The sequence below is a fragment of the Bison bison genome, unplaced genomic scaffold, assembly GCF_000754665.1.
Source record: "Bison bison bison isolate TAMUID 2011002044 unplaced genomic scaffold, Bison_UMD1.0 scf7180017864128, whole genome shotgun sequence".
NCBI lineage: Eukaryota > Metazoa > Chordata > Mammalia > Artiodactyla > Bovidae > Bison > Bison bison.
Genome location: NW_011494700.1, coordinates 2715292 through 2729545, shown reverse-complemented (window position 1 = coordinate 2729545; position 14254 = coordinate 2715292). Strand labels below are relative to the sequence as shown.

The 14254-nt window shown below is 39.5% G+C and overlaps 1 protein-coding gene across 9 annotated transcripts in view; it reads right to left on the bottom strand.

The window, feature by feature from the left end:
- Positions 1–14254, bottom strand: part of LMO7 (LIM domain 7) — a 219928-nt gene that overhangs the window by 47364 nt on the left and 158310 nt on the right. For 6 of the 9 annotated variants that reach the window (XM_010839668.1, XM_010839666.1, XM_010839669.1 and 3 more), the window contains 7 exons: positions 13129–13327; positions 9044–9296; positions 8418–8648; positions 7810–8088; positions 7320–7520; positions 5743–6465; positions 4685–4714 (listed from right to left, as the gene is read on the bottom strand). In XM_010839668.1, coding sequence (XP_010837970.1) covers positions 4685–4714; positions 5743–6465; positions 7320–7520; positions 7810–8088; positions 8418–8648; positions 9044–9296; positions 13129–13327 — 1916 coding nt within the window. The remainder of the gene's footprint in view (positions 1–4684; positions 4715–5742; positions 6466–7319; positions 7521–7809; positions 8089–8417; positions 8649–9043; positions 9297–13128; positions 13328–14254) is intronic. The other 3 variants (XM_010839670.1, XM_010839674.1, XM_010839673.1) reach the window with 2 other exon arrangements.

The following is a 14254-nucleotide window of genomic DNA, read 5'->3' as shown; positions in this document are numbered from 1 at the left end:
AGGCACCAGAATGAGACAGGAAGTAAGATCCAACAGAGGGATCTAATTTTCACCACTCCCTCCCTCCCCACCCTACCCACTCCCTAAACATCATTTAACTCTTCTCAGTCTCAGTTCCTGATCTGGCTAAACCAGGAAGGACTTGCTGGGAAAAGGGGGTCAGTTTATGTTGATGGTATTTCAAAAACCCATCTGGTGCTATACACCAACTGTTCTTATTAAGGCAAATATGATCATGAGAGATCTACTGAAAACTGACTCCCAAAGCAGTTTCAAATTAGAGAGGTCACCCCAGGCCCCACTGATAAAATCGAGAACGTTTTGAGTGTAGGAGCCTTTCAGCCAGATCATGAAGAATTCTTTCCTTCCTTATCAGAGTTTACAGCATAATAGCAAACTTCTGAGGGCTTACTATGTGCCAACAAGACTGCCCAGCAGTCTCCATCGATCACCTCATTATACGAAGCCCTAGTCTGGTTCTACCAACTCAGGAGCTGCAGATCCTAGGGAAAACTACAGAGTCTATTTATCTTTCTCCACGTCTCTAAAATGCAACTTAATACCTACCTGACTACCTCCCCAAAATAAGTCCCATGGATATTCCCAGGAAGATTGTTTGGGAAAACTATAAAGGACTACACAGCCCTAGTATGTTTTGTATCAGTAGAATGAATTACTATTCACTGGCAAATCACAATTCTCTTGCAATTCATTTACCTCTGTATTTCCTTATTTGGAAAGACTCTGGTTTAGAACTGCATTTGGACTTTTTCCAAAAAAATACAGGTCTAACATGCTGCATTCTCAGATGAATAATTTTTTTAAAAAAATAGCATTTAGGGTGAAGAGAAAAAGAAGGGGAAGTTTGCAAAAAAGGGGAGTAGATTATAAAACAAGATCACTAAAACCTTACTCTTTTTTCCCACAATGCTGGGACTAGTGTTACAATAAGCATTTTTGTAAAGAAGTCTCAGGAAATTTACAGATGAATATCTAAGAACTAAGGGATCAAAAAGGACTGACATGTAGCAAAATTTCCTAAATATAAAATCACTGATAATCTTATATGGCAAAGAGCAATTCCATGATACTCAGTTTCGGGTCCTCCACTTTCTAGCAAAGATATGAATATATCTATTTATGTACCTCTAAATATATTTCCATTAACTGTTGCAGGAATTCTCTGAACACAAATCAATACTAAAACCTGGGAAAGAGACTTTAGAATTATCATAAATTATACTGATAAGACAACATACAAGACACTTCCTTTATAGGTTTAGAGCCTATTATCAGTGTTTCTCTACAGCGGCACTACTGACATTTTGGGGCGAGAAATTTATTTATTGTGGGGGCAGTCTTGTGTATTGTAGAACATATAGCAGTATATCAGTAGCAACGTTGCCTCAACCCATCCAATGTGACTATCAAAAATGTCTACAAACATTGCTGAATGTCTCCTGGTGGAAAAATCTTCAGAAAGTAACTCACATTGACTAGGTTTTTCCTTCCTGTTTGTTGTCTTAAGTGCCCTTATTGTTGTTTAGCTGCTCAGTTGTGTCTGACTCTCTGCAACCCCATGGACTGTAGCCCACCAGGCTTCTCTGTCCATGGGATTTCCCAGGCAAGAATACTGGAGTGGGCTGCCATGTCCTTCTCCAGGGGATCTGCCCAACCCAGGGGTTGAACCAAGGTCCCCTGCATTGTGGGCAGATTCTTTCACTGCTGAGCCATCAGGGAAGTCCAGGTGCCCTTACAGTTCTCCGGAATTTTTTTTTTTTTTGGCCAAAACCCATAAGTAAAATACACATATCTTAGTTGACTTTGATTATAACTTCACCTTGCATCACTGTTCATTTCCTGTTGATACTGACAGTAGATGCCATGGCTTAATTAATCACATTACAAAATTACAGCTATATACCATTACAAATTTGTCATTAACAGCTTCTGCCAAGAGGCATCATAACCACATTTTCAAATGTCATGGAAACATATGACAAGTCATGCAACACAAAAGCACACGTGAGAAAATGACAGCCACATACAAAGCATCTTACTAAAAATAAAGTGACAAGTGTTCAATGCCAAATAAAAAAGCAAGCCAGAAATAAACAATCTAAGGCTGGAAAGGGTGATGCACATTTCTCTTTAACTCTTTGGTTCTCACCAAAAAGAAAGCGTTCAAGTTACAGGCAGTTATTTTCCATCACAGGATATGGGCCAATAATGATTTTTCCAGGTAAGTATTCCACGCTGGAAAACATGCAAGGTGTCCAGAGAAATATCACCCAGAAATATCACTTGTTTCACGTTTATAATCATTTACAAACATATTTATAAACATGAGACAAATTCTAGGCTAAAAGTCTATACTCAGTTCAATTTAAATTTTTGTTTTCATTGTGGATCAACTTAAGAAAAAACTGGTAACAGAGAAAACTTTTAAACCCCAAATAATAGATTTTTGATTGCAAGTGGTCTAAAATGCACCTGAGTTTTCTAAAGGCCTATCTGTATTACTTTCCATTATTCGACAAGTCATGCATTATTCATTGGTCTCCATTTATAGACAACCTCGCTTTATTTGTGTTATCCTGGCAGTTAGCTGCATGGGGAACAAAATTTAAAACAAATAGTGTATTATGCAAGCAGTAATCTTGAAACAGTCTACAGAAGGCATTTGCTGCTGCTGGCTAGGGCCCAGAAAAATCCTTAGCTTGCTGAGCTTCAGCATTTGGGTTTCTCTCTTCTTTTCTTAAACCAGTCACACAATGTGTCCCTAAGGGGGAGCACGTACAGTCACTGGAATAGCTGTACAAGTTTACATTTCCATCAAGTACTTGGACTCAGTGTATTCACATTTCCTTTAAGAAAAACAACCTGCTTACATTATAAAGTCTTATTTACCAATGAAAATTCTTCTGAACGTTATCACTCAGAGTGCTTGATGCTGTAAAGATTTTTTATCAAAACAGCTTTCCCATGACGAATCGAGATTAGCAGATGCTTAAGTGTCATGCTAAAAATTGCCTTGTACACCCTCCTGATGGAGATGTTTTAAGCGCACATGAGGAACCGGATAGGAGATAACGTATCTTTGCAAGGCATACTGAAAGCACGCTTGGAGCCTGATTTTTAACATCAGTGGCCGAGAATTACTGGCAATTAGTTGCTCATTGCTCCATTACATCCTTGACATCTAGAATGGCTATATTGCTTTATATAGTGATTTTAGTTGATTTAGTTGATTTTAGTTCCTTATCATAAAGGAAATCAACCCTGAATATTCATTGGAAGGACTGATGCTAAAGCTGAAGCTCCAATAATTCGGCCACCTGATGCAAAGAGCTGATTCTTGGAAAAGACCCTAATGCTGGGAAAGATTGAGGACGGGAAGAGGATGACAGAGGATGAGACGGTTGGACATGAGTTTGAACAAACTCTGGGAGATGTTGAGGGACAGAGAGGCCTGGCATGCTGCAGTCCATGGGGTCACAAAGAGTCAGACACAACTGAGCTACTCAACAAGTGATTTTAGTAACTTCTAAGATCTCCACACTATCAAAATTATCCAAAACTATCAAAATTGGAGAACCATTGAGATGAAGTAAGTTCCAGTAGGGGAAGATACTTAGCTCCTAAGGCTTAGGCAGATTAAAATATTTGTCATACTTCAATTTTCTTCTTGATCAAAAATTATTAGCAGTTGGGTTCACAAAGTTACAGAAAGTTGATGTGAAATATTAAGATGTAGTCACCTGGGTATTCTGCCCTAAGAGTGAGTGAGTATACATTGCTAGTGCATATGAAAAGTTATAAAGTATTTGTTTTAATTCTGCTATTTGAAAAATAGCAAATACTTCCAGAAGGTTGTTTGTATAATATTTTATGTCTGCCAGGTGACAGAGTCAAATGACCCAACAGTCAACCCCTTTATATCCAAGAGCACTGGTTCTGGGAGCTGCATTCCCAGATACAGAGGATCAACTATAGAAATAAAGTGGGAACAGTTTTAAGTATAATCATTGTACCTTACATGGAAACTACCAATATTTTAATTTTTTGCAGCTTTGGAAGTCTGATTTGGCTTTGTAACACAGCTATGTTATAAAATTTCACCCAAGTCAGGAATCTTGAAAATGTTTCCAAATCCTGAGGGAAAATAATGCCACTCAGCATCCCAACTAAGGAAGCGCTCCTTGAACTAACAGTACACAGATAATGCCAACAATGTGCCTTCTAAATTCAAAGTAAATACCAATATATTTTTTCCATTGAAGATTTTCTAAAATATAGTTATTTGGGCTTCAACATTCAGAAACAAGAAGTTTGGCCTATGTAGCTATCAGATACCAAAATAAATAAACCTAATCTCAGGTATGTGTTTTTGTGACTTTTAATCAACTCCTTAGAGGAGAAGAAAAAAAAAACAAACAAACCAGGATTTGAATTTTCAACTTCTACTAAACAAAATATTGCTGTCATACAGCATTGCATGCACTGGGTACTCAGACAGAAATATGACCATTCAGTTGCAGAATTAGGAAAAATTTCCCTGTTTCAGGTCTCATGCACAGCACAGACATTCCCATTTAGTGTCATGCCAGGATAGAAACGCAATGACATACCACACAAAGGACAAACAATATGTAGATTTCTTACTGTGAACCACAAGACTTACCCGTTCTCACCATAAATCTTTTGAAAGAGTCTAAGAAATCAGAAAACCAAAAATTAAGTCATGTTTTTCTAGCTGTGTTAGTTTCTAAATATTCAACATCTTCAAGAGTCTAATTAGAGATGGACAAATCTCAAAAGGTTGCTTCTTCAGTCACATTCTTGATCATGTCTCATTCTCATTAATCAATTCTCATTGATCTCATATCTCAAGGAATTCAGATCAAGACAAAGAATTTCCTGTTTTCCTTTGAACCAAATGAACAAATTCATTTAGGAAACAAACAAACAAAAAACTTCCTGTGCCAGGAACTAATCAGAAGTTAGATTTAGGCCTATTAATTTCATTTAACCCATTATTTGTCCATCCCAAAGTTCCACAAACTGAACATTCATCAAAACGGCAAGTTGCATAACACGTAAATGCAGACTCATTGTCAAAATGGCCATAATTACATACATGTAAAGTGTAGCAGACAGCAAATAACATTCATGCACTGTAATAAAATTTGCACTGAACTTTAAACCATCAATGTAAAAAGTCGCACGTCAATAGTCTAAGAAGCCTGGGTCAAAATCAGACATCAAAATCAAGTTAAATGAAACTTGCAATGCCATATTTTAAGGGACATTTTTACACCAAAAATCATATACTCTGAAATACAAGAAACAGATAAAACCAAACTACAACCAGAGTGTTTCAGAAATGCCTGGACGTGAGAATAAGTCTTGTAAACATAATCAGAAAACAGCTTTGTGAAATGTCATATGGCAGAAGCATATCATAGTCTTCCCTCAAGGCCAAGGGCACTGTTTGCAGATACACACCTTCTTAAACAGGTCTCAGAGAAGTGATTTTGAGACGTGCAAATATGGAATTGCACTTTTTCCACACAACAACTAGATCTGATTTTTCTCAAAGCAAAATCAATGCTTTAACGGGATGCTTCAAAACAGCTGATGACATGCAGAGCTGGGCAATCTGATGCTACTTTCTCACACAAGGGAAGTCACACAAGACCATCCACGACAAGCGTAATCCTTGCACAAACACACTCTGACCTCTCCACCATCAGCCGCTTCCTGTGCCTAAGCCTGCTGGCCTCTCGGATGGACTCCCACTTCTGTAAGTCCGCCTCGCTGCAGGGACCAGGGGTGAAACTGACGGGAGGGACCGCGGTTCCCAGCTTCCAAGACTGGATCTTACGAGCCAACATGTCGTCTTTCTTCTGCCTACAGGAAGGAACTAACACTCTACAGCTAGTATTTTTTTCTTTCGAGGGGCATGTCCTTTCAAGCACACAGAGAAATTTTGCTTGAATTTCTGGAGGAAGCATCCAGGGTTCGGGCAATGGGACTGGCTGATATCTATCAGGGCCTCCTGACAGAGGCACCTCCGTCTTCTGTGCTGGAATGCGGCGAACAATCATATCATCTTTTTCGAGGTCCGGAAAGACAAGTTCCCCTTCCCTACACTGCAGGATTATATCTCGCTCTACAGGATCATCTTGCCCAGACAGACTTCTTAAGTCTTCGAAAGCCCGGAGAACACATGGGTTTGCATGGAAAGCCCTAGTCTTTCTGACAAAGAAGTCGTCATTCTCTAAGTCAGGATCCAGGACTGGCATCTCCAGGGCATCTCCCGGTGCACACCCAGGAGCATAAGAGAGGTTCCTTCTGCGTGTTATGAGCCGGGGGCCAGCCGTGGGGTCGATTTTGATATTTGTTTCAGAAGACAAGATGTCATCAGAATATGTCTGGAGGGCCTGAAGTAATAAAAACTGACTGAAGCATAGGAAAGAAAAAGGAAGGGAGAATCTTATTAAGTTTGGGGAGAAAAGATAATTAGCAGCAAACCAACTAACTAGCCAGTCCCTGTGGGTGAATTATTTAAGGGGGCCATGGGAGGGATTCTAGCTGGGAAGTAAGACCAGCATTTAATGCCATCACCCATGATACCATTTAATGAAATTAGAGCAGAGTCTACTTCTCAGAAAGGTGGATATCATTGAGGCCAAGGGACGGCGCTACAATGGGAAGAGTGAACCTGCCTGACACACACTGTTCCATCCACCCCTTCCTCATCCCATCAGCCACAACGGCCTGACTCCCTTCCCAGAGAAGCAGCAACAATCCTGAAAGGTTTCCAGAGCTGAGCAATGAACGCTTTATGCAAGAGGCACAGGTGGTCAGCAGAAATTAAATTCAATGCTCTGAAGCTTTGTTTAAAAACTCTGTTGAATTTCTTCTTTGCGTTTTCTCACCAGTCTTGCCTGCCCAGTGTCTGTCTACAGGTTATTTCCTTTCTCCACAGCTCCACACATAGCATAGCTGTATAATTAGGTCAGCAGTCTAAAAAGCCTTTTTAAATGGTTTTCAACAAGAACTGGTGATGCCACATGTAACTCTGTACTATTGAACATGATTGTGCTAAAGAACATTTAATCCTATTAGACTTTCAAGCTCACACACTTGCACAGAAAGCATGATATTATATGTTACGCTTTCATAACTCAGTATTGAGTGAGTGAGCATCCATGATTCAGCTCATCACGGTCAGCGGTTAATGGGGCAGCAGAAGTTGGCACAGGTGTCACAGGCTGGACTCTAAGCAGGCGGGCTCATGCAGGCAGGTACACCTGGGCTCATCTGAAACACCATGGGTTCTCCTGGCTGCATGGGGGTCCCAGGAGTTTCTGGCCCGTTTGGTAGCCAGTTCCAGCAGGAGTGAACGTCTTTGACAGTTGCTGTCTAGCCTATGATCTGCATTTTGTATTCTACTAAAAATGGTGGCACTTCTGTCAGAGCCTGAGTCCTCATCGTCAGAGTCTGAATTCCTTCTACTTGGAGTAACACAGAGAAAGGAAAGAGAAAAGACAACAAAGAATGATGTAACTAAAAATACTGTCCAGCTCTGGCTATACAGAAGAATTTTAAAAATTCAGATCCTAAAGTCTAAATTTAAACTGTTTTTTGTTTTTGTTTTTGTTTTTGTTTTTTTACCCCCAGTGAACACGTTTATAGATGCTGGAGGGAAATTAATCTCTCTCATAAAATGCCCACATAGAATGCACCCAGTCAGGGTACCGAATGGACACTGGAATGAAAGAAACATGCACAAAGACAAACCTGAATCCCTGAAATTCTTTATACCACGGTTTGTAAGTTTCCCTTTTTATTCGTTTCCAGTTCACATCCTCTGGGATCCAGCATTTGGGAAGAAACTGATCAAAAGCATTCCCTGGGCTTGGCATGACTGGGCTTAGCTTTCGCACGTAAAGATCATCCTTTACAGTGTTGGGAACGCTTTTCTTGCTTTCGTTCTCTTCCAAATAACAAGAGGAATCTGAAGTTTCTTGTACTGTTGGCCAGTTCTCCACGTTCGTGCCCCAAGTTCTCCTCTCGTTACTGTTCAAAACATCCAACCAGTTAAGACACTGCGTGAGCAATTTGTGACACAGAACACAAGAGGCATGCTTCTGTCTCACAAAGTTCACACTGTGAATGCAGCCAATTCGTTTCCATTCTCATCATTCTCATCATTCCAGCCCCTACAACAAAGTTAAGGCATTATAACAGCATCTCATTTTAATTAGAGAAGAGCTTGATATAGAAGGGCCAGAGACACTTACAAAATGTGTTAAAAGAGAGAAATCACAAACCATCTGGGGTGTTACTTTACGTATTAAAAATCAATAGCACAACAGGCATTCCAATCCAGGAGAAATTTTTCTGACCTCATCAGTTTGTACAGCCCAGTGGTTAATGGGTCAGGAGGAGAAAAGATGGGTGAACAAGATTTAGGAGAGATGAAACTCTCAGGCCTCTTTTTCACTTGGAATCTACGGTTGGCTAAGTCATCCCAAACTACATCCGGCAGCCTCCGTTCCTCCTCCGAGTCCGATCCACTTTCAGAACCATACACCTCCTTCGGATAGGAAGCTGGATTCGAAATATCACGCTCTGCTCTGCTGATTTGATGGGAAATGAAAGAATTCTTTTTGTGTTCACTGAGCTCCATCAACACAGATTTTTAAAAAATGGAAACAAGCAATACAGCAGAGTTCACAATGAACAATGTAAGTCATCCAGGAAGCTGAAAGATAACCAGTGAGTCAAAGGCAAGCATCTAAAAAAAGAACCCGCAAATCTCTATGCTGACATTCTAAAACAGAAGAAATCTCTTCAAGATATGGATGACTAAAAACACAGGTAAGAAAAAGAAAGACTTTCATTAATGACGTTTTATGTTATCTATGAAATACATTTTAAGGATTATTCCTTTTATCAAATTTAAATATCCCAGCAAATTCCCCAAGCCGAATGAATTTTAAAACTCAGTAATCAGCTCGCATCCCAGTACCTTGGAAATGCTCCATCTGCTTCTGTGTAGACGGCACTTGCCCAGCTTCGTCTGTTATCCTCATTTTTGTCCAGCTTTTTCTTCCTCAAGGGTGCCGGCACGTACGATGGCTGTCTACTCTTGTTGGGTAAAAAGCGATTGAAGGGTAAGGCAGACTTGGGTTCAATAGCCGAAATCCTTCTATAGGACATGTCATCTTTATTATGGTCCTGCATTTTGAATGTAAATTCAGAATCTGTGTCACTTTCACAACCTATTAACAACAACAAAAAAAAAGGCACAGGAATTTGCTTTAGTCTCCAGATTTTTCATCTAACTGAAACCCACACAGCCTGCCTGCTTTGTCTTTCCCTTGGAAACCCAGGGCTCTACTGCTCACTGTGGGGAATATTTTTAGAAATTTGTCATGAAGTTGTGATAAGACCCATTAGGAGGAACTTGCTTTGCATACTGGAGGTACACAGAGTACATTCTTCCACTGGCACACATTCTAAGTAGAAAAAGTTCCAGTTTATGGCTGAACCCCTTTTCTACTCAATCTTCTCATGATTTTTTGTAAAATTTGTTGATGGAAATAGTGTAGCCACAGAATCAAAGATGCTTAACATGGGATCTGAACAGAATTCAAGGGAACCTCACTCATTTAAAATAAACTGTGCCATCAGCCAAAATTTCTGTGAGGCGAGAGACCAGCAAAGACAAAGAAAAGATGCAAAAAGCACATGATCACAAAGAAGTTTGACAGATACGCATGAGACCCTTATGAGCAAGAATCACACATAACATACGTGGTTGGACCAAATGACTCTTAAAGTCCTAAAGGAATATTAAGAGACCACAGAACTCAAGGCATTTTCTGACAGTGGTCACAGAAATATTGGGAACCTTCTATTTTGACTCAATATCATTTATGCACGTATCTGAAAGAATACAATTTGATACACCTCAAGGTCAGATAACTACAAACACTACTCTGTTCTCAAAAAAAAAAAAAAAAAAAAAGTTTTATCATCCTAGAGGGCTTATAGGATTTTTTTTTTCCTTCCTTAGTTGTAATTACCAAGTTTTCACATCCACCCTCTTCAAACAAGGTCTGCAACTCCTTTCCCACGATCAGGAAGCAGTGCAACAGTAACCCTCTGCTTTTCGTTACAGGGACCAGGCACCCAGCCCAACAAGTGTCTGAGGAGAAGGCTCACATCACTGAACCACTGCATGTGAACTGACCAGAGGCTATAAACTCCCACACGCCTTCGATGCATGTCCCCTTTATTATTGTTGTGAAGTGAAAGTCGCTCAGTTGTGTCCCACTCTTTGTGACCCCATGGACTACAAAGACACAGTCCATGGACTTCTCCAGGCCAGAACACTGAAGTGGGTAGCCTTTCCCTTCTCCAGGGTTTATTATTGTTGGCCAGACATAAGTCCAAACAAAGCATGTGTTAGGTTCTTCAGTCCAGACAAAGTAATATACTAGGTTGAGAATTTCAACCTCTGCATCCACAGCTTTAATCACTCAGATGAATTATGAACTCAGATTCAGTTCCTTAAAACTATCTGAAGAGTCATCTGGGCTATGAAAACATTACACCGAAATCACAAACAGCCAACAAATACAGCAGTAATTTAAAAGGTTAACTTAAATAGCTATTCACTTTTCTTTGTCGTTAATATTTTTTTTTAATTTTAATATATTTCTATTTTTAATAGAAGGATAATTGCTCTATAGTGTTATGTTAGTTTCTGCTGTACAACAACATGAATCAGCTATAAGTATATATGCGTGCATGCACAGTCCCTTCAGTTGTGTCCGACACTTTGAGACCCCATGGACTGTAGCCCGCCAGGCTCCTCTTTCCATGGATTTCTCCAGGCAAGAATACTGGAATGGGATGCATCCCCTGCATTGCCAGGTGGGTTCTTTACCACCAGCGCCACCTGGGAAGCCCATGCATGTGAAGTCGCTTCAGTCACGTGGGAAGCATGTGTGTGTGTGTGTGATGTAGGAAGCCCGTGTGTGTGTGTGTGTGTCAGTCATGTGGGAAGCCCGTGTGTATGTGTGTGTGTGTGTGTGTGTGTGTGTATACAAACATATAAATCCCCTCCCTCTTGAGCATTCCTCCTACCCCCCATCCCACCCCTCTAGGTCATCACAGAACATGGAGCTGAGTTCCCTGTGCTATTCAGAAGCTTCCCACTAGCTATTTATTTCACACATGGGAGTGTATCTATGTTAATGCTACTCTCTCAATTTGTCCCATCCTCTCCTTCCCCCATCCCATTCACTTTTCAAAATTTTAAAAGCTATCACTATTCAAAAAGCTAAATAATTTGGAGTTATAATATTTGCTGATTCATTTTACTTTGGAAAAACAAATTCAGTGTACACTGCTTTTATGTAAATTTAAATTAAGTAAACAGTAGTAATAAAAGGTGAATTCTAGCTCATGATTGCATGCTAAAGCATTTAGAAACAAGTGTAATGTATTCTGAAGTGCCTTGAAAAATAAAATGGATAATTAATGCCTAGAGAACAGGAGCTTGGTGTGTAATAAAGGCAAGCATGGTAAATGTTATGATAGAACTAGGGCAGGTACGAGCATGCTAAGTCACTTCAGTCCTGTCCAATTCTTTGGGACCCTATGGACTGTAGCCTACTAGGTTGCTCTGTCCATGGGATTCTCCAGGCAAGAATACTGGAGTGCACTGTTATGTTCTCCTCCAAGGGATCTTCCCCAATCAGGGATTAAATCCATGTCTCTATGTTTCCTGCATCAGCAGGCACGTTCTTTACCACTGGTGCCACTGGGGAAGCCTGGCAGGTACATAGGTAGGCATATAAAGTTCTTCCAACTTTGCTATGTTTGAAAATGTTTTATAATAAAAGCAGGAAAACATTTAAAATAAAAATATAATCAAAATAAACAAGACAAGTGAAATCTCTAACAATCCAGCACAAACTCACAACCAGAACTCTCAATATTTTCATGTTGCTGGTGAAACACAGAAATAGTCCAAGAAACTTCACTTACGGTTTCAATCTAGTCAAATCTGAATCACAAAAGGTTTACAGTCAGAAATTTCTGACGCCACCCAACAGCCATAGGAAAAAGACTTGTATTTAAATGATAGATTGTGCATTGGGATTTTGAAAGAAAACTCCTTCCCACAACAGAATGACTTTCATTAACATGTTCCTTTCCTACTCGTTCTGGATTGACTTTGACCATGACAGAAGCAAAAGATGCTTTCTAACACAATGCCAGTGTTGCTCCTTAATCAACCAAAGCTTAGCATAATATTCTATCAAGACAGATATCAATCACTTCTTTTCTTGGGTAGTGATAATTTTTAAACTAGTGTCCTGTTTTTTCTTAGAAGCTTTTTATCTTTTGCAAAAAAAGAAAAGGGAAGAAAGAAGGTTATTCAGGAACTAAAACACACTTTTACGAATCTTATTTACTTTCTTTTCTATGTCTAGATATATCAGTTATTAGGCCTCAGAGGCAGAGATTGTTAACCCTGAATACGGAGGAAAAAGAATTAGGATAGACTGTCACTGATAAAACAGGTCATAGTTAACTGTCTCTTCCCTTTTGTTTAGTCGCTCAGTTGTGTCTGACTCCTTTGGGACCCATGGACTGGAGCCCTCCAGGCTCCTCTCTCCATGGGATTTTCCAGGCAAGAATCCTGGAGTGGGTTGCCATTTCTTCTCCAGGGATCTTCCTGTTCCAGGGATTGAACCCAAGTCTCCTGAATTGGCAGGCAGATTCTTTACTGCTGCCCTAATCCCCTCCAAAAACAGATTTTGAAAAAATGAAACTTTCACCCCTCAAGTGGCAATATAGTGAGGAAAGACCAAGAGAGACAGAGAAAGAGAGAGAGAAAAGGAAGGAAGGAGAGACCAAGGAAGACAGGAAAGACAAGATACCCTCAATTCTATTCCAGTCTCCACGATATATACTTCCTGGTGAAGTTTTTGTCTCAATAATTTTCCCTCCACTTTTCTACTCTCTCCCATTCCCAATTTTCTCTCAGTACACTAAGAAATAAAAATAAATTGTCAAGTCCAAAATGCAACTCACCTTCACGTGCCCCCCTCAATGTGATATCAGAGGAGCAGCTTGTGAATGATCTTGATCCCAAAGAGTCCAAGCTCTCAAACGAGTCCTCCCTCTTACAGCTGCCTGGAGAAGCCAGAAGCTCCCCGCGCTCAGGGCCCCAGATGTCGCTGCAACCACTGTCCCTGCCACTCCTCTTCAGGCAGCTGGACTCTTCAAGTGCCTAGAGGACATTTGTTCAGGAATAGTAACTGAGCAAAAACTTCCAAAAATGTCATCAGTTATGGCGTCTTTGTTTGCATAACTCGAGTCATGCTATCTCTGATTAGATGAGGCAATGAGATTTCCCAGTGAAATGTCAGAAAAAAATTTGATAGAAATCAGAATATAAATCTGCAATGTTTTCCCATGACTTAATACTTTAGCACTCATGTGACAACATGGAGGTACCCAATATTATTTAGTAAGGTGATAGAATCTATTTAATAATGAGGAAATTTTCAGTCAAAGAACAGCTAATAAGTAGAGTAACATTCAAGAGCTAAAATCAATTCCTGTTTAGTTTTCTGGCAATAAACATAAAAGGAGGCAAAGAGAAAAGTCAACCTTAATTTTGATATCCAAAAGGAGAAAAGAATAAGACTGCATTCAGCCTACCTCCAGGAAATATTAGGGGTCATTTCTATTGAACAAATAGGAAAAAAAAAAAAATAACAAAGATCTTCAACAAAAAGAAAAGTTTTAAAAGAGAGAGGGGTAAGAATAACAGGTATACACTTCACAAACTTGTCTATTTTCACAGATTATAAAACTAGATCTGAACCAAGGAAAGCTCACTGGTTACAAAACCAGATCTGAACCAAAGAAAGCAGACTTGTTTGCTGATATATAAAACATTTCCCCTGTATCTAGATGAAATATTTGTTTGGCTCCTATATCAGTTATATAGAAATAAAGTAAATGTTATTAACCATCAGTTTGTAAATCATATAGAACTCACTAAAATAAGCACTTTTAACTAACTTTCCTCTAAGAAAATTTATAAATTTATAAAGCCTTTAGCATAGTAAAGGCTTAATAAACATATACAATAATCAGTGAATAGTTAGCAACTCTATACTTTTTTAATACAGTAGAGGTAATCTTGTTA